This window comes from Myotis daubentonii, chromosome 2 (genome assembly GCF_963259705.1).
Source record: "Myotis daubentonii chromosome 2, mMyoDau2.1, whole genome shotgun sequence".
NCBI classification, from domain to species: domain Eukaryota; kingdom Metazoa; phylum Chordata; class Mammalia; order Chiroptera; family Vespertilionidae; genus Myotis; species Myotis daubentonii.
This window is the reverse complement of record NC_081841.1, coordinates 159,321,645-159,348,677: the sequence shown is the minus strand read 5'-3', so window position 1 is coordinate 159,348,677 and position 27,033 is coordinate 159,321,645. Positions and strand designations below refer to the sequence as shown.

Sequence of the window (27,033 nt, the reverse complement as noted above, 5' to 3'; positions counted from 1 at the left end):
CCAATCACTCTGTGCCATCAGTGGGTGTGAGAGGGGCTGTCAGTGTATGGGAGCGGCGGCAGCGGGAGTGGGGCTACCAGCAGACAGGGGACTGGGGGCTGAAATGGGAGGGACCGGGCAGGGGCGTGGAGGATGGGCCGTGACTCATCCCTGTGCTCACAGCAGCCTCATGGCCCACAGTTCTTTCAAGGTGCATGAATTCGTGCACTGGGCCCCTAGTGACTAAAATACAGTGAAATGTCAAAAAAATTTATTACTTCCTTTTCATCATCATGTACAGAGGTGTTTTATTTAAGCTTCTTACGCATATGAATAGTTTAAGCACAAATGGTATACTAAGTGTGTGATTTAAAAAACAATAATATTCATTAATTCTGACATGCCTTTATACTCATTTTGAAAAAGCTAATAGTATATGTGTTATAATTCTAGCATATCAAATACATAGGAAAATTACAGTAACTTCAATAATTAATGAACCACTCATTAAAATTAATAATTGTAGACTTAATTTTAATCATATAATTGAAACTTAGGCTAAAACTGAAACAAAACAAAACAAGAAACACTGTAGTAAAATAATTACTCTTCAAACTTGAAGAAGTCGAGGGCAAGAACTTTCTTATGAAACTTTCAGATGATGATAATGATGATGATGATTGTTGTACAAATAATTTCCATGAAAGAGATATATTGCTGTCTTGAATCCAAAAGCACATGGCTTGGCCATTTATATAACCTATTTGCATAGAGTGGTGCTTATTAAAACAGCTCAACTTCAGAGCAGCTGCTTAACAGTATTGCATAGTTCATGCCAATAAATTGCTGAAAGTTGTAAACTCTGCAAAGATGTTGGCAAGGGGACACATAGATGGCATTTCTTGATGAAAATAGCTCTGACAAGTATAATGCAAACTATGTGCTCCACTGCAGGTTAAATGTAAGTGCTTTTATATAGCAATACCAAAGTTTCATGACTAACAAGTCAGGTAATTCTATGTAGCACTTCTACTTGAGGCAACGCAAAGTGAAAACTTACCATATTTAATTATTTTTATTTTTTTAAAAATATATTTTTACTGCCCAAACCGGTTTGGCTCAGTGGATAGAGCGTCGGCCTGCGGACTGAAAGGTCCCAGGTTCGATTCCGGTCAAGGGCATGTACCTTGGTTGCGGGCACATCCCCAATGGGGAGTGTGCAGGAGGCAGCTGGTCGATGTTTCTCTCTCATCGATGTTTCTAACTCTCTATCTCTCTCCTTTCCTCTCTGTAAAAACTCAATAAAATATATATTTTTTAAAAAATATATTTTTATTGATTTCAGAGAGGAAGGGAGAGGGAGAGAGAGATAGAAACATCAACGATGAGAGTGAATAATGCTGCTTTAAACATTCATGCCCAAATTTTTGTGTGGATGTTGTCATTTCTCTTGGGTGTACACTTCAGAGTGGAATTGCCTGGGTCACATGGCAACTCCATATTTAACTGTTTGAGGAATTGCCAGATTGTTTTGTCAAAACTGTTAAATCTGTTTCCTTACCAGTATTTTGGAAAATATTTAAAAGCAGATTTCAGATCTCAGATCACTTCACTTATAAACACTTTAGTAGAGAATTTTGAGAGATAAAGTTTTAAAATAATACCAAGATACCATTATCATATCTAACACAATGCACAGTTTAAAAGAAAATGTAAATTTAATTCAATCATCTATCCTATAGAGTGCTCAATAAGAATTTTACATTATCAAATACAAAAACCTGAACTCGAGGAGAAACCAAGATGGCGGCATAGGTTAACGCCGGAGATTGCTGCCTCGAACAACCACTTCAAAAAACAACTAAACGATGGAATGGACATCATCCAGAACCACAGGAAGGCTGGCTGAGTGGAAAATCTACAACTAGGAGGAAAGAGAATATCATACCCAGACTGAGAGGAGGCGCAGTGCTGAAGTGAAATACTCAGGAGCGGAGTGCACGTGGAGCGGGCTGGCGGCGGAGGGCGCGGTTGTTGTTTTCAATCGGGAGGGAGTTTCAGACTCTGAGCTCCAGATCCGAGCGAGTCTCTAGGGACCCAGACTCAAACGGGAGAAGCGGGACTGTCTGGCTTCGGTCAGAACTCGAAGGCAGCTTTCTCTCTGAGGTTTGCAGCGGTTGCTAGGACTCTGTGAGGCAGAGCCCCTAGGGACGGAACTGAGAGCAGCCATAACTGCTCACTCCGGCCCACCCTGTAGATCCCCGGGGACCCACCCTGCCCAAGACCGGCGCAGAACCATTTGCCGGATAGCCTGAGGCAAACGCTAGATTAGCACTGCCCTAGAGATCCAGCACAGAAGCTCTCCCACTGCAGACACAACTGACTCTCATAGCCAGTTAGCCTGGAGGTCAAATCACCCCCGGTATTGCTGACAACAATCAAGGCTTAACTACAACAAGACTGCGTACAAAGACCACTAGGGGGTGCACCAAGAAAGCATAAAAAATGCGGAGACAAAGAAACAGGACAAAACTGTCAATGGAGGATATTGAGTTCAGAACCACACTTTTAAGGTCTCTTAAGAACTGTCTAGAAGCCGCCGATAAATGTAGTGAGATCCTCAAGGAATCTAATGAGACCCTCGATGTTATGATAAAGAACCAACTAGAAATTAAGCATACACGGACTGAAATAACGAATACTATACAGACTCCCAACAGCAGACCAGAGGAGCGCAAGAATCAAGGCAAAGATTTGAAATGCGAAGAAGCAAAAAACACCCAACCAGAAAAGCAAAATGAAAAAAGAATCCGAAAATACGAAGATAGTGTAAGGAGCCTCTGGGACAGCTTCAAGCGTACCAACATCAGAATTATAGGGGAGCCAGAAGATGAGAGAGACCAAGATATTGAAAACCTATTTGAAGAAATAATGACAGAAAACTTCCCCCACCTGGTGAAAGAAATAGACTTACAGGTCCAGGAAGCACAGAGAACCCCAAACAAAAGGAATCCAAAGAGGACCACACCAAGACACATCATAATTAAAATGCCAAGAGCAAAAGACAAAGAGAGAATCTTAAAAACAGCAAGAGAAAGAAACTCAGTTACCTACAAGGGAATACCCATACGACTGTCAGCTGGTTTCTCAACAGAAACTTTGCAGGCCAGAAGGGAATGGCAAGAAATATTCAAAGTGATGAATACCAAGAACCTACAACCAAGATTACTTTATCCAGCAAAGCTATCATTCAGAACTGAAGGTCAGATAAAGAGCTTCATAGATAAGGAAAAGCTAAAGGAGTTCATCACCACCAAACCAGGATTATATGAAATGCTGAAAGGTATCCTTTAAGAAGAGGAAGAAGAAGAAAAAGGTAAAGATACAAATTATGAACAACAAACATGCATCTATCAACAAGTGAATCTAAGAATCAAGTGAATAAATAATCTGGTGATCATAATAGAATCGGGGACATAGAAAGGGAATGGACTGACTATTCTTGGGGGGGAAAGGGGTGTGGGAGATGCGGGAAGAGACTGGACAAAAATTGTGCACCTATGGATGAGGACAGTGGGTGGGGAGTGAGGGCGGAGGGTGGGGTGGGAACTGGGAGGAGGGGAGTTATGGGGGGAAAAAAGAGGAACAAATGTAATAATCTGAACAATAAAGATTTAATTAAAAACAAACAAACAAACAAACAAAAACACCTGAACTCACCAGATAAAGAGAACAGATTGGTGGTTGCCAGAATTGGGGGATGGGGAGTAGGCAAAATGGGTGAAGGTGATCACTTCCAGTTATAAAGTAGTAAGTCACAGGGATATAATGTACAGCATGGTGACAATAGTTAACAATACTGTGTTCTATATTTGAACGTTGCTAAGAGAGTAGATATTAAAAGTTCTCATCAGAATAAAAAAATTGTAACTATGCATGGTGATGGATGTTAACTAGACCTATTGTGATAATTTTATAATATATACAAGTATCAAATCATGTTATGCACCTGAAACTAATTTAATGTTACATATCAATTATATTTCAATTTTTAAAAGAAAGAAAATTATAGGTAAACTAAAAGGAAATAATTTTTTAATCCTTTAATTAATGTGCAGGAGAAACATCGACCTCTTGCCTCCTATACCCACCCAACTGGGAACTGAATCTGAAACAGAGGCATGTACCCTGACTGGGAGTCAAATCCACAACCTTTTTGATGTACAGTACCATGCTCAACCAACTGAATTACCCAGCCAGGCTAAATAAAAATGATTTTAACAAAAGTCTAGATAGTGGTTCCCTCTCGACTGTCAAATGAGGAAGATGTACATACACCGGGGAGTCACTGTTCCATACGTTGACCAAAGTGGAAGTTACAAGGGTATTCATTTTATAATTATTTATTAAATTATACATGCATATTTAAGCATAGTCTTCATATGTACATTGTATTTCACAGTAAAAATTAAAGGAAATAAATACTTTGAATGGCAAAAAAAAAAGAATTTTACATTATCAAAGCAACTTTCAGCACAGTGTTTAATGTATGATTTTTGATGAAATTAAAATTATACCTTGAATGCCAATGCAGTATAGTCTAAATACTAGACAAAATAGATTTTACATGGCAAAACTGTTAGAGAATAGCCTGAGTACCCAGAGCTGCACAGTGCTTTCCACAGTCCCTCTGTCTTTCCATCTAAATACCTCTCCCAGCATGTAGGCTAACCTCATGCTAGGATGTCTCTTTACCTCAAGGGGAGGATATAAAGTTTTTAGGTGTGGAGAGAGGAAGAGAAAGGACAAGAATCAACATTCACTGAGTATCTACTATCCAGGCTTTATTTTACATAATAATTTAAAACTCTCCTAAATACCCAGCAGGTAGATATTAACTGAAGTTTGAAGATGAGGAAACTAAGGTTTAGAAGATTTTTAGAAATTTAGCCAAGTTCATTAGCTACTAAGAAGTGAACCTAGGATTCAAATGCAGGTCTCTTTGGGTTCAGATCTGTTATTTACACAATGCAGATACCTTCTATCAAGGCTTTTGACGTACACAATTTTAGGTTTAGAAGGGATCTTCAAGTTATTTAACCTAGCATCTATAAAAAACAAGGCAATATAACAACAGTGACAATAATAACAAAACGAAGCAAAAAAAAAAAAAAAACCCCAACAAAACAAAGCAGGTCTCCTTATAATGTTTACCATTAGTTGGCTTTTTTGGGGGGGGAGGGGAGGCCTAAAGAATTATAAATTTATTAGGTCATCTGGAAAACCAGATGGCTGAGCCCCAAAATGATGCCAGCCTACCATTAGGTTTTAATCCCAACCTTTGGAGCCATGGATAACAAGTCTATTATTACCTCGTTCATATGCTTATTTTGAATTTCTTATATCTAAGTCTTCTCTCAACACCCCCAGTTCATTCATCTCTCTTGTGACTGAAAAGAATCCTTTCATCATCTAAATTGTTTTCCTCAGATTACCAGCTAGTGATAAAAATTTTGGGCCTAGAACAGAATAAAGAAAGAAGTCCTGGGTAGAGCAAAGTGGAATAAGGCCAATCTACTCCTTAGTCTCAAACATTTCCGATGACATCAACATTTTTGGAGACATACCCTATGACTGAAAGCTTAGCGAGAGCTCAAGTGTTTAAACAAATGAGAAATGATTGTGCTGTCATAGCTTAGGAGACTTAATTAATCACCTGAGACATTCTTCCCTGAACTTGGATATTATCTTAAGGTCATTCTCAACCGTGACCCAGGTAGAGGAAGCTGTATTAACATGCTGAAGTAGGCCCCCGAGTTGAAACCTACTGCCACTGCGGATTAAAAGAGAAGTGTGGGCACCTTGATTCTGTTCTGATTGGTTTGTGTGGACCCTTTAGATCACCTGCTCACTGAACAGCGCCTCAGACGTCTGACTGCTTTGTCTGCTGGTATGCATGTCCTTTTAGTGCCTGGCTTTCCCTTCTGTAACAGTATTCATCTACTTGCTCGCTATTTTCTGGCCTTCACTATTTCAGTAAATCTGGTAGGTTTTGAACTCTATCCTCTGTTTTGAGCACCGGTTTCCAGAGTGTGACTCACTCCAGGGCCTATACTTTCTCCCCAGTCTTCTCTCAGCGACAGCTCCTTGATATGTGATCAGTGACTTGTTAAGTTTATATCAAAACATGCCAATATGGTACCTAACAGAATTATGACCATAATTATCTCATATCATTGTCAATATTCTCTCCTGGCCACCACAAGTTCCAGAGACTCATTTTATAGCTCTGCAGTTTGTTTTGTATCTCCTTATGTCTTAGAATTGTTTGGTTTGTTATAACTGCTACTATACTAAGAGTCATAAAAACACAGGGTTAGAAATGATAGCAAGAGGTCATTTACTTGTTCTTTACTGATAAAAAAAAGAAGAAGAAGTGTATTTAACTTTGTAAAAGAAAACATACTAAACTTCTAAAATGTAGTGGGAAAAATACACATTTCATTCTTTAAAAAAAGAGAAAAGGACAGGTCTGTACAATACATAATAGATGTGAAAGAAGTTAAAAGGGCATATATACACAGATAAAATATTTTTATGATGAGATATTATATTGCTTCACACAACATGGAGTGTTACTTACAGGATACAACAAAGATATTTGTAAAGAAGATGATGAAAAGATTAAAGAGCCAAGACACTTATGAAACTTAAAATAATATGACCTAGTTCTACTAAGTTCTCTGTACAAGTCCACACAAACATAGAGGTCCACAGAGTACAATCTAAAAGAAATTCAAGAGTTTTTTATGCCACTCAAAATTGAGGAGTTATGCCCGACTGGCATGGCCCAGTGGTTGAGCGTCGATCTATGAACCAGGAGGTCAGTTTGATTCCCCAGTCAGGGCACATGCCCGGGTTGCAGGCTTGATTCCCAGTGTGGGGCATGCAGGAGGCAGCCGATCAATAATTCTCTCTCATCATTGATGTTTCTATCTCTTTCCCTCTTCCTTCCTCTCTGAAATCAATAAAAATATATTTAAAAAAAATTGAGGATTAACATTCCACAGAATGGACAACTGAGATTCCATCGCTGCTTCTGTGAAACGAGTGTGAGACCATCACACGGCTCTTGTGAGGTTTAGGAGAAATGAACATACAAAGAGCTATAAAGACATATACAAATATTCTTATTATGAGCTGAAGAATACCTATGTTAGGGAAAAGCATAATGTCCTTTTGACTTCTAGAAGGCATAAGCCAAGGGCCACCTCTCTCATTACGAAGGATAACGTAAAACTTTTCCTTTCTCTGTCTGATTGCTCATTCCCAGACATATTTGATTGAAAGCAATCTATAACTGATCCTTAAATGTGTATGGTAGCATAACACACTGATCTAAAAGTGTTTTCAACATTTTGGTAGAAAGAAGTTATACAATAGGTTTGGTTCTGTCTTATTTAAAGTATATATAAAGTCAACATTTGCAAAGAGTATTTTCTGCAATAGTTTTCTCCCTTACTTTCCTCAGACCTGAATACATATACCCTTGGATGAAAAAAAATAAAGCATTCTAAAACACTATAGGGAAAATATGACTTATACTATATGTGTGCTTTGGGTTTCACTATAACAACTGTCTTTCTTTAAAATACTCATTTATTTTCAATTAGAAATAAATTTTAATTTGAAGAGCACCATTATGATGAGAAATGTATGAATCTGAAAAATAATTATATCCTCATTAAAACAAAATTAACTTACCCACTTAGTGGAGTTGTTTTTTTTCCTAGTCATGCTGACTATAAAATTTAACTACATAGGTATATGAGAAAAACATGTTAAAAGGTATTCTTAAGAAAATCTCAGAACTGTTAAGTATGAATCAAAAAGAATGACACACATATGGAAAAATGTAATTTGTTTGAACCATTTATGAAGTGCATTGCCTAAGGACACTTGTGATGCTGAAATGTTCTTGAAACTTTCCGAGAAATCACAAAGAACATGTCAGTTAGAATCCTGGAACATAAACATACCATAAAAGAATGATAATTATACTGTGACTTCACTTTTAAGAAACCTGGCTAACTGCAGGGTTTATTTTCTTTTTGTTAAGGGACACACACTGCAGTAAGAGGCAAGTCATCTGGGATAATGGAAGTTAGTCCAACATTCAGGCAAGTGTGGGGTCTTGCCCATGCTAGGCACTTAGCAAGCAGTGGTTGGTTATTATGCCTGTGTGGACCCTGAGAGATGTTATTGGCGGGAGTACTGAATAAAAGGGTAGAAGAGTCCCAGGACTTAGAAACATCTTTATTTATTTTTTAAAATATATTTTAATTGATTTCAGAGAGAAAGAGAGAGGGAGAGGGAGAAATATCACTGATGAAAATCATTGATCAGCTGCCTCTTGCACAACCCTTACTGGGGATCGAGCCCACAACCTGGGAATGTGCCTTGACTGGGAATCAAACCGTGACTTCCTGGTTCATAGGTCGATGTTCAACCACTGGGCCACACCAGCTGGGCTAGAAACATCTTATATTTCACAAATATATATTATTCCTTAGAGGCCCGAAACACATAGAGGTTGCTATGGCTACAACTACCACGTCCAGGGTTTTAGGAACAGCTGTATTCTAGGTAAACTTTTCTGGTATGACTTCCTATTACTGCTTTCAGATAGTTCTCTAAAATTGTTCTTTGGTGTAGAAGAGCTTCTTTAATTTGTCAGTTAAAATATCAGTTATCAGAGTGAATTTTAATGTTTGTCTGTTATTAGATAGGATAGATACATTTTTCTCTAAGGAAAAGTTGAGAGCAAAAATCACCTAATACACTACTCATAATTCCAAACACCCACAACCATTTTTGTTTTTGTTTTTGTTTTTTTTTGTTTTTTGTTTTTTTTTTTAAAATATATTTTATTGATTTTTCACAGAGAGGAAGGGAGAGAGATAGAGAGCTAGAAACATCGATGAGAGAGAAACATCGACCAGCTGCCTCCTGCACACCCCCCACTGGGGATGTGCTCGCAACCCACGTATATGCCCTTGACCGGAATCGAACCTGGGACCCTTGAGTCCGCAGGCCGACGCTCTATCCACTGAGCCAAACCGGTTTTGGCAACACAACCATTTTTTGAATGAGTAAATGCTAAATAATTTGTAGAATAGGAGGCCGATAATTTTATCATTTTTAGAAATCTTTAGATCACAATTGAACCTAACATGAGAGGAGTTACTTTGAAACTAATAATTTTGAGCTACTATTAATAAAAAAAATAAAAACCCTCTGTGCCCATGTCCCAAATGTCCTAATATTGTCAATCTAGAATTATCCCACCAGTTTTCTTTTTTAATACATACTTAAAAGCTATGTAAATGAGCTAGTGATTATATTACATGACCACATATAGTCTTATATGAACTAAATGATACTGGTTAAAAAATTAGAGCTGTCCAGTGCAAAAGAGGACAATAATTTTAAAATGTTCATTTGGTCTCTTTATGAACCATTAACTGAAACAGAGAAAATTTAGCTGATTAAAACAATGACTCAGATAATTTTTCCAGGATCTTGACTAGGGCAAGCATGTCAAACTCAAAGGCTAACACAGGCCAAATAAACAAGGTTTAAGTTTATGTGGGTCACAAAAAAACAAAAGCTTCACTTTTCATAGAAATGTAGGTTTATTTCGATAGAGACATGCTGAATACAAATGGCTGAAATAAATGTTAACATAAAATAATAGAGCATTTTAATAAAAATTGATATTTTTTCTTGAACATTAATTTACCAGACACTGAATAACTGCACAAATTAATAAGTGTAACACAAATAAACCTATTTTTCTTGGTTTCCAAAAGCAAAATATTTCCTGTTGTACACACCAAACAAGTCAATCCAAGACTAATGACGTGGCTATCGGCTGCTAAAATATTCACTGCTAGTATTAGTGGAGAGAAATGGTGCGCCTGAGTAAGGCACGTAAGGGAAATGAATGCAACACAATTATAGTAATCAGTCATTGGTGAACATTGTAGTTTGTTATTAATAATTATATATAACAGGATATTGTAAAAATTAAGTTAGACATTTTTATTAAAACATTTCTTACATACCGTTATATTGGCTGGCCACAAAAATATACGTTGTGGGCCGCATGTAGCCTGCGGGCCGCGAGTTTGACATGCTTGGAGTAAGGGAAGGCAAGCTGTCAGGTGCCAACTCTACATTGTGCACACCTCTGAGACTGGACATCTCCTCTCTCTGGGGCCCTATTTGCCCTGCTTGCCTCAATTTAGTCTCAGCCCTGCTTTTCACTTTCAAACATTATATTTATCGGAGTTCTTCTTTATTTTTAAATTTTATTTATTTTTTATTTTAAATTTCTCCATTTTAATTTCTAATATCGTTAATATCAATAGGAATAACATAAACAAAACCTCTTTGGGGTACTCAATAATTTTTAAGACTGTAACAAGGTCCAGAAACGCACACTAATTTAGAATACTTACTGACAAGACAAAATTACCGGAAATACAATGTGAAGGTATCAGAGTTATTCTTATCCAACTATACCTACTGGCTATTCTGAGCACTTGGCCCTCAAGAGCTATGAGATGAATAAATCAATCCTGTAGGTTCTGTTTCAAGTAAATGGTCAAGTGAATAGTCAAGCACTTCCCTGGGTCAATGGCTATTCTGTTTCCATAAAAGCAGTATGTACTTGCTTTTTGCATCTGCACACACTATGCACGCTGGTATTTAAACTGTTTCTCAGAAAAAAAGACTGAAAACTTGTCTCAGACTTGTTTTTTTAAACTTTTATTTGCTTTATAAAGAAAAAAGCTACTTTTCTTTAGAGGTTTGGCATTAAGAAAAGTCATAAAGTTGGATTATTAAAATATAATCGCCAAAATGAAGCTATTACTAGATGCATGAATATTAACTGACAATTATTAATTAGATATGTATTCATGTGAATTGCACTGATTCCATGCCATAGTAGGCAGTTTATGTGAGTAGTTTCATCTTGCTATTATTTAATTTTCATGTTAAAACATTTTGTTCTATACCTACTCAATTTTCAACCCAGTGACTTGTTGGGGAGCATAGGAGACTTGGTTGGAAAGTTGTAAGGAGAACATTCTGAGGAAAGGGAAGTGTGTGGAAGGCCGCCTGCCCTGTTTTTTGGAATTCCGACTTAGGGGAGTCTTAGGGGAGTGTCGAAGGTGGCGCCCCTAATTATTCCTTGACCTTTCCAAACAAGTCTGTGCACATGCAGACCCCAGGTGTTTCCTGGAATCCTTATGCTTAATCTCTGGATGCCCTTGCCTAGAGGACAATGTAAACACATGTGTCCTCCCAAGATTACTCACCCTACTGATTGCATCCAAAGCTAAAAATTCCAATAAAGTCTAACGAGGCAGGCAATCGAGGCTGCCTGGCTCCTTTGGCCAGACTGTCCCTTAGCCCTCTCCTTCATAGTGAAACCATGTTGGAGTAATCTGTTCATCCGCTGTTCAGGGGCTGCTGGCCAGCCCTGGCAGTGAGTAAAACTTTTAGCTTTTGTTTGGGCTCATGAATAATGTGATTTCAAGTGTGATGTACAAAATTTATAAATTAAAGTTGCTCATCTATTTTTCAGAGTCTAGCCTAATTCTCTAAAAACCACATGAGAGCCGAAACCGGTTTGGCTCAGTGGATAGAGCGTCGGCCTGTGGACCGAAAGTTCCTAGATTCGATTCCGGTCAAGGGCATGTATCTGGGTTGCGGGCACATCCCCAGTAAGAGATGTGCAGGAGGCAGCTGATCAATGTTTCTCTCTCATCGATGTTTCTAACTCTCTATCTCTCTCCCTTCCTCTCTGTAAAAAATCAATAAAATATATTTTTAAAAAAATCACATGAGAATCGCCATTCTGAAAAACATACTTCCTGTGCAAACTTAATGAAAAAAAAAGTTGGTATGACTGAATGAAACCTGTAGTTATTATCTCTTAAATACTCAATTTAAACACATTTGTGCAAATCCACATAGTGAGTGAGTGAGTCAGGTTTCCACAATGAAGAAACAATTATTTGAAGGCAGAATTCTAGGACATACCGTAAGTGATGGTAGATAAGGCCTGGTATGCTGGAGTCAGAAAAACGTATAAATATCTTCAAAGGAGCTTTTCCTAATCTGTAACCTGTATTCAGATCTACTTATCTACATAAAAGTCATCTCTAAAATCTAGTCCAGAGACGCCTTTTTAAATATACATATTTTTTTTTATTGCTATCAGAGAGGAAGGGAGAATCACTGACCCACTGCCTCCTGCATGCCCCCTCCTGGGAATGAGCCCACAACCCAGACATGAGCCCTGATCTGGAGTTGAACTGTGACCTCCTGGTTCATAGGTTGATGCTCAACCACCGAGCCATACTGGCCAAACCAGGGACACCTTCTTATCTCTTTTACCCATTATATAAAATACTAGAGGCCCGGTGCACAAAAATTTGTGCACTCGGGGGGGAGGGGAGGTCCCTCAGCCTGGCCTGTGCCCTCTAGCAGTCTGGGACCCCTCGGGAGATAACGACCTGCTGGCTTAGGCCTGCTCCCGGGTGGCAGAGGGCAGGCCCAATCCCTAGGTGCAGCCCCTGGTCGGGCTCAGAGCAGGGCCGATTGGGGAGTTGGGGCGCCGTCCCCTGTCACACTCAAGGCAGGGTCGATGGGGAGGTTGTGGAGCAACCCCCTGTCACGCACAGAGCAGGGCCCATCAGGGGGTTGGGGTGCTGCCCTCTATCACCCACAGAGCAGGGCGGATCAGGGGGTTGGGGCACCGCCACTCTCACACTCAGGGCAGGGCTGATGGGGAGGTTATGGCTCTACCCCATCACACACAGAGCAGGGCCCGTGGGGGGGGGGGAGAGCTCCCCCCTATCAGGCACAGAGCAGGGCCGATAGGGAGGTTGTGGCCCTGCCCCCTGTCACACACAGAGCCGCAGGGCGATCAGGGTGTTTGGGCGCTGCCCCCTGTCATGCTGATCCCGGTGCTGGGAGGCATATTACCCTTTTACTATATAGGATAGAGGCCTGGTGCATGGGTGGGGCCGGCTGGTTTGCCCTGAAGGGTGTCCTGGATCAGGGTGGGGGTCCCCACTGGGGTGCCTGGCCAGTCTGGGTGAGGGGCTGAGGGCTGTTTTCAGGCTGGGGGTGACGGAAGCTCCCAACCGCTCCTTTTTTCCTTTTTTTTTTTTTTAATTCTGGGCCAGCTTTAGCTTGAGGCTTGGCTCCAGCTCTTAGGCCTCCAGCTGAAAGTAGGTTTCTGGCCTTTGCTTACAATGTTGCGAATCTGCTGGCTGAAGTTGGGCGTATTTGTTACAATGTTTCTTAAACTGCAGGCTCAGAGGTAGCGGAGGCAACCAAGCCTCATGTTAGTTTCAAGCTGCCTGGCTGCCGGCCGCCATCTTGGCTGACAGTTAATTTGCATATCTCGCTGATTAGCCAATGAAAAGGGTATCGGTTGTACGCCAATTACCATGTTTCTCTTTTATTAGATAGGATGCCTCTAAGAGAACTCACTTCAAAGGCCATTTCTAATATAGAGACAATCCCCCAATTCCCTGACACAATTTCTAGGATATGCACCTTTGAAATGCTTCCAGTAATATTCCCAACTTCATTTCTCTCAATAATATCCTTCCAATAATTTTTTCTCAAATATCTGGTATGTCTTTTCCAGAATGGAAAAATGTCTTCCGGATACTCATACACCAATGATCTGTTTTGAGCACTCCTCTCTTAGGATAACAAAATGGTAAAAACATGGCTAAAAAAGGGCAGTGATAGCTCAGTGGAAAAAATACATTGGATTAAATGTATTTAATACCAACTTCTGGGGAGAATGCTGACAAACTGGAACTCTCATCCACTGCTGGTGGGAATGCAAAAGGTACAGTCACTTTGGAAAATAGTTTGGCATTTCCTTATAAAGGTAAACATACAGTTTCCATATGAGCCTGTAATCCTGCTCCTGGGTATTTACCAAGAGAAATAAAAACTTATTTTTACACAAACACCCACATAAATGTTTACAACAGCTTTATTTACAGATGCCCTCAAATGTCCATCAACTGGTGAGTGATTTAAAAACTTTGGTACATCCATACATTGGAATATTAGTCAGTAAGGAAAAGGAACAAATGACTAAAACAGATCAGTGGTTACTAGGATTCTATTTGGGGAAAAAGGTAACTACAAAGGAGCATAAGGGAACTTTCTGGGGTGATGGAATTATTTCACATACCAATTGTGATACTGGCTACACAACAACTGTGAGAGTTAGTAAAAAATTATAGAAATGTATGCTTAAAAGAGTAAATTTTATTGTATGTATATTATTCTGCAATAAATCTGGCTTAAAAAACTGGGGTTTTCTCTTAGTTACTAACTGGCTTTGAGCAAGCCACCTAAAACTCATTTCTCCCTTTATAAAATGGGGATTTTATTAACTCTAAAAGATTTTTGGTGAGGAACATATGAAAGAAAAAACTTTATAAAATTTAAAATGCACACAAATATTGTGCACTAGGCTCTAGGCATACAATGATGAATAAGACAGGTATAGTAAAAAAATTTACAATTTAGTGAGATAAATAAATAATTATTAAATAATGTGGAAATGTAATGACAGATATGAATAAGGCAATAAGGGATTAAGAAGAAGGGGCATCCCAAGAATAAGACTTAACACATAAAAAAATAAAATACAAATTAAGTCATAAAGAAAGAACTATCCGAAGTTAAATATAAAGGGCCAGATCACAGTGAGATGCAAATGTGAGAATTCATTAATGAAGTGGGATTCAATACTCTTAACCCAACATGGACCTGAAAAAAAAAATCCTAAAGTGGTAAAAATTATAACAAAATGGAAAACGTACCTCACGATGATTTAGAAGTTGCTCTAAATCTAACGCCATTTGATTTTTCATCTGTAGTAAAGCTGACTTTTCTTTATTTAAATTGCTGAAAAAAACACACACCAAGGTTTAAAGTCAGAGTATTGGTTTACATTTAATTAACAAATTGTAAATAACAAAATACTAAAAATAAATCTGATGTTTTGAATTAAAATAAAAAATTTTAAATTAAAAATATGTTTATTTAAAAATTATTTTATCCTTTTTATTCAATTTATTGGGGGTGATACTGGTTTACAAAATTATACAGATTTCAGGTGCTCAATTTCACAACACATCATCTATATACCACCCCAAGTCAAGTCTCCTTTCAACAGCATTTACTCCCCCCTTTACTACCCCCCGCCCCTCCACCCCAATCACCACACTGTTATCTGTGACCATGATTTTTTTTTCTCTCTCTTTTTTCTTTTTGGTCAATCCCTGTATCCACCCCTCAAAGATAAATTTATAGCCCATAAAGATATCAGACCAGCCACTGTAATGTTTGATCTAATCAAATACCTAGTAATTTTGTATGAAGACATTTTCTTTTATAAATATATTTCATTGATTTTAGAGAGGAAGGGAGAAGGAGATGGAAGCATCAATGATGAGAGAGAATCATTGATCAGCTGCCTCCTGCCCACCCCCTACTGAGGACTGAGCCTGCAACCTGGGCATGTGCCCTGACTGGGACTCCAACCATGATCTCCTGGTTCATAGGTAAATGTTCAACCACTGAGCCACACCGGCTGGACATGAAATTAATATTTTCAAAGATGACTATTTACTCACAAAATATAAAAAGATGAAGTATGACTTATAGAAAAGGTAAAAAGAAAGTATGTATGGACAAAATAGTAACACTCTATATGCCCAGCTGGAGTGGCTCAGCGGTTGAACATTGACCTCTGAACCAGGAGGTCATGGTTTGATTCCTATTCAGGGTACACGCCAGGTTGTAGGCGCGATCCTCAGTAGGGGGTGGGCAGGAGGCAGCCAATCAATAATTTTCATCACTGATGTTTCTATCTCTTTCTTCCTCTCTGAAATAAAAAATACATACTTTAAAATATAAAAAAACCTCTATAGACACTGGAAATCAAATTAAAACACTTCTCCTTCAAACAGAAGTAGTATGTATTTTATAATTTACCACATACTAAATTACTAAGTATATAACTGAGTTAGAGAATTGAATCAGATATTTGGTCTGTGGTAAACTTGGGAAAACAATTTTTGTCTCCAAATTCTTAGTTCAAACTTTAATTTCTAAGTCTGCATTGTGCATTTCCATTTGATGTGCCTATTTTCTGACAGGAAAGGGTGAGGAGCCTAATTGTTAAGGATATACTATTTTAAAAGATAAATATTTGGGGCTTATCTTACACTGTCTGGAGTTTAATTATTCAACATATAAAAGTTAATTAGAATCATTAAATAAAACATAGTTTGAAAGCCATGGGAATGAATCTACTCAGCCAGCAGTACGAAATAATTAAGAAAAGCAATAATGAACTTAAGCTACATACTAATAATTCCTTAAATGTCAAAACAATTCCATGAAGGTAAAATTAATGAGAATTGTTTTGCTGGACAGGTTAGATGTTTTAAGTTTAAGAAAATGGAAAGCTACAAATTTTTACAATGCCAGGCAGGAAGTTGTTCTTAAAACCCAAGGCATTATAGTAGATATTCTGGAAAAACTGGTAATTCCAAGGACTTAAGGGGAAAAACTCACATTCTCCTCCTTCCTAGTAATTGAGAACTTCCCCTCTGAGAAGAAAGACTAGATACAATTGTATCTCCAACTGTGTGTGCCACTGACTCAACTGTGTGCTATATATAAAGCACAGTCCACTTCCCACCAAACCTCAGTTTTTACATCTGTAAAAGTGGAAAATAATACTGGTGCATGTCAAACGGATACGTGAATTATCTAATGAATAATTATATAAAGCATTAAACACATAAAACTCTATATAAATGCTATACAGTGTTACTAGTTTAGATGAAAAAAACAGGCATCAGAGGAAAACAGTAATTAAATGCCAATAAAGGTAAATGTGGCTCAGTGGACAAACTGACTTTTGGAGTTAGGCGTCAGAAATCCTACTGAGCCACAGAACTGAAAAGAACTAAATGATATGAAGGAAACTGAGTGACATGTTCTAGAGAGTTCCTCAAAGTATGGTAAAGATCAGCTATTTCTATAACTCTGGAATTCTAATCTATTTTTAGCTAGAATCACTTTAAAAATATATTTTTATTGATTTCAGACAGGAAGAGAGAGGAATAGAAATATCAATAATGAGAGAGAGAATCACTGATCTGCTGCCTCCTGCACACCCCCCACTGGGGGATTGAGCCTACAACTCTGGCATGTGCCCTGATTGGGAAATCGAACCATGACCTCCTGGTTTATAGGTCAATACTGGCTGGGCTAGAATCACTTAAAAATTTTTTTGTTGTTGTTGTTAATCCTCACCTGAGGATATTTTTCCATTGATTTTTAGAGAGAGTGGAAAGGAGGGGGAGAGACAGAGAGAGAAAAACATTGATATGAGAGAGACACATCAATTGGTTGCCTCCCGTATGCACCCTGACCAGCGCCAGGGATCGAGCCTGTAACCTTTATGTGCCCTTGACCAGAATCAAACCTGGTACCTTTCAGTCCGCAGGCTGACACTCTATCCACTGAGCCAAACCAGCTAGGGCTAGAATCACTTTTTTTATGGCCTAGTAATTATTTTCTATGGCCAAGTAAAACATTTCTTTTCCTTTAGAAAATATTTTTCAGAATTAAAATAATCCAGTAAATAGAAATAGGATTTTCCAAGGAACAGATATATGCTAATGTTCATATACATGTATACACACACACACACACACACACACACACACACAGTACATGTATATATACTAGTACACTCACATGCAGTTCATACACACATACACACATGCATACACTCTCAAATACCAACAAGTCCATTAAATAGAATGGAGTGTAACAGGAATAGAATGTTGATGTAATTAAAGAATTTTAACTGGATAATTCATTAGAAATGCTTTATATGTAAACTTTAATTTTTTCCAGAATAAATATTCCTTATTTAAATAGCAAAATAACCATGTAACATGGAACAAAAGGTGGGTGGATAAATTGATTTACAGAGTAACTGTGTTCTATCTGTAGGACACCAGTTTTATCACAAATAGTATGAAGTCCACAGACAATACTTGAATATGTATTTTTAAAGTCTTAGCCTTCTCTTGCCCTTGAACCACAATGGAGACCACCTTCCACATGTGGGTTTCTAAAACTAAATATGATGATTATTACACTGTGTTCTTTCAGTATGTATGTAATTACTCAAATAGAAGTTCAGTCTCTATATGACACATTTTATAACAGTGGCAACTAACCTTTACAAATATAAAGCTTCTATGCGTGACTCATAAAGCAACTACAAAACAAATATCCTTGTAAGCACATCTATCATGAATGGTATATTACACCCATAATTGTTCAATTCACTGTTAATTATTACTCAGGAATTCATGTTTATGGCTCTATTTCACCTGTTATATGAAAACATATTCCTGCTATCTTGCTCCTTAACTTCCTGGATCAATATACCCTGGCTTAGCCATACAAAAGAAGTTGACAATGTACTCTTTTCTTCCTTAAACTGCTAGCTATGAATAAACCAAAAACTGACGACAGGAAACAAAATTTATGCTAATTGTTGTTTCCATGCTTTCTTCAGTTTTGAGCTACAAATCAAACTACATAATGCAGACTGTCTCTTGTAGTTTGGTGGAGGAGAATAAACACTGTTACCTTTAGAACAAATTATTATGTTAGTGATGAGGAATTTAAAGTAGTTAAATGTTAGCTTCTGACATGCTTATAATGATTCATTTTAGTGTGTATTTACTCTAACCTTCCCAGACGTTGAATATATTGTATCATTAGCTAAACTTGCAAGTTGTGGATGTGGTATAGTGGTATTATTTTATTTTCTATGAAAATGATAACATTATTCATTTCTTTAAAAAGAGTTTTATTGTATAAGCTAGAGAAACATTTCTAAAAACAATCAATTAGCCCTAGCCGGTTTGGCTCGGTGGATAGAGCGTCAGCCTGCGGACTGAAGGGTCCCAGGTTCGATTCCGGTCAAGGGCATGTACCTTGGTTGCGGGCACATCCCCAGTAGGAGGTGTGCAGGAGGCAGCTGATCGATGTTTCTCTCTCATCGATGTTTCTAACTCTCTATCTCTCTCCCTTCCTCTCTGTAAAAAATCAATAAAATATATTAAAAAATAAAAAAATAAAAACAATCAATTAATATAAATATTCTTTATTATTACAATCAACACCCAGCAAAAAAGGAACAGGAATTTTCAAGGAACATCATCTCTTAGTAGTCCTTTTTTTTTTTTTTTTTTTGATGGGCCAGCTAATGTTTAAATTTTGAATTAATGAAGGACAAATGGAAGTAACATTTACTGAATTTCTTTCATGTGCCAGATGCTTTATATTTGTTACTTCATTTAATTTTCACAACTATCCCTTGATGTTCACATTAATATCTATATTTTACAGACACATTTACCCTGAGAAAAGAAACCAGGTTGATGTACATTAAAAGCCCAGGGTAATTCCACTATATTTGAAATGTCATCAGCTCAGAGAAGGGTGATCAGATAGCACTAGGACCTATCTTGCTGTATCTGACTTGTTGACTGGGCTTTTTTATGGCATGACATCATTTCACATTCATGTCATCAAGTACATATACAGCATCTCAAAGGCCATAATTAAACTATCGAAATTAACTTGATTTTTCACTTCAGAAGATAGTTGCTTTGGTTAAAAGCAAGCTTTTGTATCCTGTGAAATATTATTTCAGAATGTACTAAAATATTATGCAATACTAGAGGCCTTGTGCATGAAATTCGTGAACAGGAGAGGTGGTGTCCCCTCAGCCCAGCCTGCACCCTCTCCAATCCGGGACCCCTTGGGGGATGTCCAACTGCCAGTTTAGGCCCGATCCCTGGTATTGGCAGTTGGATATCCCTCTCACAATCCTGGACCACTGACTCCTAATCGCTCACCTGTCTGGCTGCCTGGTCACCCTAACTGCCCCCCCACCCCTGCCGGCCTGATTGCCCCTAACTGCCCCCCGCTGCCAGCCAGGTCTCCCCAACTGCCCCCTCCCTGCCAGCCTGGTCACCCCTCACTGCCCCCCCCCCCCGGCTGGCCTGGTCACCCCCAACTGCCCCCCTCTGCTGACCTGGTTGTCCCTAACTGCCCCCCCCCCCGCCCCCACCGGCCTGGTTGCCCACAACTGCCCCCCCTGCTGGTCTGGTCACCTCCAACTGCACCCCCCCGCCCCCCGCCAGCCTGGTCACCCCACGCAGCCTGCTGTTCAGTCATTTGGTCACCCCTCACTAACCCCCCTGCCGGCCTGGTCGCCCCATGCAGCCTGCTTGTTCAGTTGTTTGGTCGGCCTGGTCATAGGCAGCCATCTTGTGAGGGCGTGAGGGTTAACTTGCATATTACCTCTTTATTATATAGGAAATTTATGAAACACAGATAGCTTTAAAGGAATCAGATGTTTAGCACAAATTTTTTTGTGTAGTACTAACTTACATAGTTGGTATAGATTTTATGATTACTCTTGCTGTTATTAAAGGAGTCTTATCAACATATTTTGAGAAATGTTATTTCTCACTTTATTTTTTTATTTTATTGATTTCAGAGAGAGAGGAAGGGTGAGGGAGAGAGATAGAAATATCAATGATGAGAGAGAATCATAGATTGGTTGCCTCCTGCACGCCCCCTACTAGGGATCGAGCCCACAACAAGGGATATGCCCTGACTGGGAATTGAACCATGACCTCCTGGTTCATGGGTCAATGCTCAACCACTGAGCCACAAAAGCTGGGCTATTTTTCAATTTTAAGATAATTTCAACATGAAAATTTGGAAATAAGCCAGTCAGAGCAAGACAAATATCATATGATCTTGCTTATATGTGGAAACTAATAAACACAATAAAATGAATAAAATATAAACAGAGACCGGGCAAGGAGGAAAGTGGAGGACATCTGTAATACTCTCAATAATAAAGACTTAAAAAAAAAAGAAAAAAGTGGGTAATGCACATATAAAAATTTGTTAAATATAAGATAAATACTAACAATATCATACATTTGTGTATGTATAGGCACAGTGGTATTACAAACATTACATCATTTAATCTTCAGAATCATATAAGTTAGGTGCTGTCAGTGCCTACCTCATTTTACAAATAAAAAAATGGGTATACTGTCCAATACCATAGCTATTAGCTACAAGTGGAAATTAAAATTAATTTAAATAAAATAAAAAATTTAGTTTTTCAGTAACACTAGCCACATTTCAAATGCTCAACAGCTAGTGGATATCATACTGTACAGCATAGATGTGATATGTTTTTATCATTACACAAAGTTTTATTGAACAACGGTTTAGAGCCGTGGTTGGCAAACCGCGGCTCGCGAGACACATGTGGCTCTTTGGCCTCTTGAGTGTGACTCTTCCACAAAATACCACGTGCGGGCGCGCATGTACAGTGCGATTGAAACTTCGTGGCCCATATGCAGAAGTTGGTATTTTGTGAAAGAGCCGGTATTTTGTGGAAGAGCCACACTCAAGGGGCCAAAGAGCCGCATGTGGCTTGCGAGCCTCGGTTTGCCGAGCTGCAGTTTGCCTACCACTGGGAGAGCTCAGTTGACTTGTTCCAATTTAAAACTAAGTACTGGAGTTGAGCTCATGTAATTTACTTCTCCTTTAAAATCTGTTTTCTTTTAACTTCATTATGAAATATTTTGAAATAAGAGAGAAAAATATAACCCAACATATCCATTGTGCTTATCACAATTATCAATTTACTTAAGCCCTACTTTTAACCATTTTTCTACATTATTTTTTGGCTTTTCTTCTTTAATTATACTGATCAATTAAAAATTATCCCTTATTCAGAATAGAACATAAGGAGGCAGTATAACATAATGATTAAGACTACAGAATTAGAAAGCAGACAGATCTGGATTCAAATTTTGGCCCTACAACAAAGTTGTTATGTTCTTGGAAGAAAAGTTGCTTCATTTTCCTAGGGCTGAATTTGCTCATCTTTATAATTTTCTCCTACAGCCATCTATTATTTTTCTCTATAGTCAACATTTTCAGCTATTTTAATTCTTAAATTTTTATCTAAGATAAAAATTCAAATAAAATTATTTGAATGTAATTGTGAAAGAGGCAATATTTTTTCCACAGGCCTTTTATATATCCTCCTCCAAGATTACAAAGGTAAAATAACTCAATGCAAAATTTCAACTATAACAGAAACATAATATAGGAAGAAAAAATTTTATTAGGGGTTCGTTTCTCAATTTCCCTAAGATAACCAGGTACTCTGTAAATGATAAAACAGAATCTATTGCCCCAAGTAGCTATTTATAGAATAATTGTTTAATTAATTTGATTTATTAATGCTGGCTTATATATATTCTAAATATAATTTTAACTAAGTTTAATCTAGAAAGAAATTATTTATGTTGATGTTTAAAGCATAAATGTGATTTTAAATTATTTAATTAAATCATCAAAAATTACATCAGGAGTAAAGTTCTGGACCAATTATTTTGGTTGGGGTAGAAACAAGAGAAGATAATTATGTGATTCAACAACAACAACAACAAAACACTCATCCTTTGGAGTTAATAACTCAGAGTTTTATATTTTTGGTTATATAAAACCAAACTTAGGAAACCTGGATTTAAAAACTATTTTCTCCTTACTGTTTTCCAATTCCTTAATTTAACAATTTCCATCTTATTCTCTGCTTTAATATTTATTAATAGGTTAATAATTTGCATATTAGAATAATTTATTCTAATAAGCTTAAAATCTAACAACAGGTCAATTAGCCAACCATTCACAAATTAAAACCTTTTTCTTTATGTATAGCATCATTCTTTTATTGCAATTTAAAAAGACTAAAATGATCATATAGATGAATATGTAAAGAATTTGGGTAATTATTAAATGGAGCAAGTCTTTTGGATAAGGTGTTATATAAGAAAACAACTTCAATATAAGGAAGTGAAATAATTTTATGTACATTTAGATAATTCATGGGTTACTTAAAGATTCAGAGGAAAAAAGGCCTAAAAATTCCTTGGCAAAGTCAACAGGAATCTAAGTAAATGTATACATTTTATGTTTAAAAAGTAATTTTGACTTCATAAATGGCATCTGGTTGTGTTCCCCTTCTCTCTTTGGTCAATCCAATAGAGACAGTATCTAGGGATCGAGGACCAGATAGTTGTCATGCTAGTAAACTGCTTTGTTAAATGTGTAGCATTGTTATGTCAGGCTAAAACTTCTGACCATAAAGTGGAATATGAACACCTAACGTGATGTGACCTAGTTTTTCTAATAGAAATTTAATACTCATTACATTTTAAGACCACTATCATTAGTTAATTTTTTCTCCATAATATACAAACCAAATTTCTCTATAGCAGTATTACGTTATTACTCAAATAAAAGATTTGCAGATGATTTACCTGACATCTTTCTCAAGCCGTGTAATACACTCCTTTAGTGAATCAATCTTAGAATCTCTCTGACGCACCGATTCAATTAGATATCTGTAAGGTTGTTGAGCTTGATTTAACAGAGAGTTAGCCCTGTCAAGCTAAAGAAAGACAGATTTCATTAAAACCTAGAAAATTTTACAAGAAACGAAAAGTATTCAAAATGCTCTAGCACAGATACAGTATACCTACTCTCCCTTATAATAATTACTCTGAAAGCTTTCCCTGTGTAAATTGGAACGTTTAAAAAATTAATCAATATAGCTAGTCTCAACAACAATAATGACTATATAAAAGGAAAGAAAAATTTAAATAAAATATAAAATATTATTTCCAACTTTGGGGAAGGGCTAACTATATTTTCTTACCATCTGTCAGTCTGAGAAGCTATGTGATGCAAAATTTCTCTTTTTTTAATGAATATCCACTGGCTACAAAGTAAAATATTTTATTTGAGATTTATTTATTTATTTATTTATTATAATTTTTATCTTTACATTTTTCTTCTTCTTTTTTAAATATATTTTATTGATTTTTTTAGAGAGGAAGGGAGAGGGATAGAGAGAAACATCGAAGAGAGAGAGAAACATCGATCAGATGCCTCCTGCACACCCCCTACTGGGGATGTTTCCGAAATCAAGGCACATGCCCTTGACCGGAATCGAACCTGGGACTTTTCAGTCGGCAGGCCGACGCTCTATCCACAGAGCCAAACCGGTTACGGCTTGAGCTTTATTTTTATTCAAAATAATATAATCATAAAATTTAGTAATTTTTCCAAGCCTTCATATTTCCTTCCATCTCTATTTGTAAAATAGATAACTTATGCACTATGTATAATTAACATTTTAAAAAACTATGGTTAAAACATTAACAAAATTTATCATTTTAACCATTTTATTAAGCATATTCACACTGTTGTGTAATCATTGTTAGTATCTATTTCCAGAACATTTTCATCAGCTCCAAAAGAAACTCTGTTCCCATGAAGCCAAAACATTCCCTCCCATCCAGTTCGCGGAAACCTCTATTCTACTTTGTGTCTTTGTGAACTTGCCTACTCTAGGTACCTCTTTTAAGTGAAATCACGTAATATTTGATATTTTATATCTCCTTATTTCACTTAATGTAATGTTTCCAAGGTTCATCTATGTTGTACCATGTATCAGAACTGTATTCCCTTTTATGGTTAAACTAGAGACCCGACGCATGAAATTTGTGCACAAGTACAGTCCCTAGGCGTGGCGTGTGATCAGGGCCATCTTCCCGGGCTGCCGGCAGCCGGGCCCCTGCCACCACCCACCCCTGGTTCCCCGTCTGCCATCAGGCAATCAGAGGCTGCCAGTTGGGGGGAGGAACTGAGAGGTTGGCTGTTCCTGCCCGCTCACTGGCCCTGCCCCCTGCCGCCAGTTGCCCTCTGTGTGTGGGGCAACTGGCAAGGTGGGGGCCTTGGCCTGGTGCTGCCCACATCCACCACCACCCACCCCAGGTTCCCCATTCCTCATCTGGGCCTGTGGGCTGGGGGCAGCTCCTGTGTTGAGCGCTTGCCCCCTGGAGGTCAGTGCGTATCATAGTGACCAGTCGTTCCACCGTTCGGTCAATTTGGATATTACACTTCTATTAGCCTATCTAATAAAGAGGGAATATGCAAACTGACTGTCACACCATCACAAAGATGGCGGTGCCCAGGCCCCTCAGCTCTGCCAGAGTCCCCCAGCCCTTTCAGGCCCTCCATGGGGTAGGCGGTGGCAGGCATGTGGTGTAGCCAGACCTGCTCTCAGCCCCCAGGGCAGGCCCAAGGTGCAGGCAAGCCTTGGATATCAACAGCCCAGCTGCCTAGGGCCAGCCCGAGGCATAGGCAAGCCTCGGATATCGGCTGCCCAGTTGACACCTGAGGCACAGGCAAGCCTCAGATGTCAGTGCCCAGCCAACTAGGGCCGGCCCGAGGTGCAGGTATGCCTTGGATGTCGGTGCCCAGCCACCCAGTGCCGCCCGAGGCTCAGGTAACCAGGGCCGGCCGAGGCTTGTGCTGCCAGCAGTGGCAGCAGCAGAGGTATGATGGGGGCATTGCCTACCCCTGATCACCGGGTTGCCTCCCGCCCCTTGAGGGCTCCCGGACTGTGAGAGGGGGCAGGCCGGGCTGAGGGACCCCCCCTGCAGTGCATGAATTTTCATGCACTGGGCCTCTAGTATAGGATAATATTCCATTGCATGTTTATAGCACATTTTCTTTATTCATTTATCTATTGATGGATATTTCAATTGTTTCCACTTTCTGGATATTGTGACTAATGCTGCTATGAACAGTGGTATATAAGTATCTGTTTGAGTACCTATCTTCAATTCCTTTGGATCTAGGTAGGAGTGAAGTGGAATTACTGGGTCATATGGTAATTCTATATTTAACTTCTTCAGGAACGGCCAATTGTTTTCCACAGTGGATGCATCCTACCAACAAAGTGCTTGGTTCCGATTTCTTGACTTCCTTGCTGAAATTGCTATTTCATGTGCTTATTGGCTATTTGTATGTCCTCTTTGGAGAAATGTCTTTTGCTCATTTTTCATGTAGGTTTTTTTTTTTTTTTTTGAGTTGTAGGTTTTCTTTATATATTCTGGATATTGAATCCTTATTAGATATATTATTTGCAAATATTTCTGTTTCTGTGATGTCTTTTTCACTGTTTTTCTTTTGGTGCTTGGACTTTTGGTGTCATTTAAAAAAAACAATTGCCAAATCCAAGGTCATGAAGATTTTCTCCTATGTTTTCTTGTATGGGTTTTATATCCTTAGCTCTGATATTTAGGTCTTTAGTTCATTTTGACTTAATTTTTATATACAGTATGCAATATGGTTCCAATTTCATTCTTTTACATGTAGATATGCAGTTTTACCAGCATCATTTGTTGACAAGACTATCTTTTCTCCATTAAATGGTCTTGGCAACCTTGTGGAGAAACCACTAACCATGTGTAAGGGTTTATTTCTGGGCTCTCTATGCTATTCCATCAGTCTATGTTAGTGATGGAGAACCTATGACACGCGTGTCAGAGGTGACACACAAACTCATTTTTTTGGTTGATTTTTCTTTGTTAAATGGCATTTAAATATATAAAATATCAAAAATATAAATCTTTGTTTTACTATGGTTGAAAATATCAATATTTGTGACATGGCACCAGAGTTAAGTTAGGGTTTTTCAAAATGCTAACACGCCAAGCTCAAAAGGTTCGCCATCATAAAAAAAAAAAAAAAAAAAAAAAAGGAAGATGGCGGCATAGGTAAACACCGGAAATTGCTGCCTCGCACAACCACTTCAAAAATACAACTAAAAGATAAAACGGACATCATCCAGAACCACAGGAAGGCTGGCTGAGTGAAAATTCTACAACTAGAAGGAAAGAGAAAAGCACTGAGACTCAGAGGAGGTGTGGAAGTAAAGTG

At 38.2% G+C, this 27,033-nt stretch overlaps 1 protein-coding gene across 2 annotated transcripts in view; it reads right to left on the bottom strand.

Moving 5' to 3' along the window:
- PIBF1 (progesterone immunomodulatory binding factor 1) overlaps window positions 1-27,033 on the bottom strand; it is a 237,935-nt gene that overhangs the window by 20,350 nt on the left and 190,552 nt on the right. For both annotated transcript variants that reach the window (XM_059684820.1, XM_059684821.1), the window contains 2 exons: window positions 23,562-23,692; window positions 14,916-15,000 (listed from right to left, as the gene is read on the bottom strand). In XM_059684820.1, coding sequence (XP_059540803.1) covers window positions 14,916-15,000; window positions 23,562-23,692 — 216 coding nt within the window. The remainder of the gene's footprint in view (window positions 1-14,915; window positions 15,001-23,561; window positions 23,693-27,033) is intronic.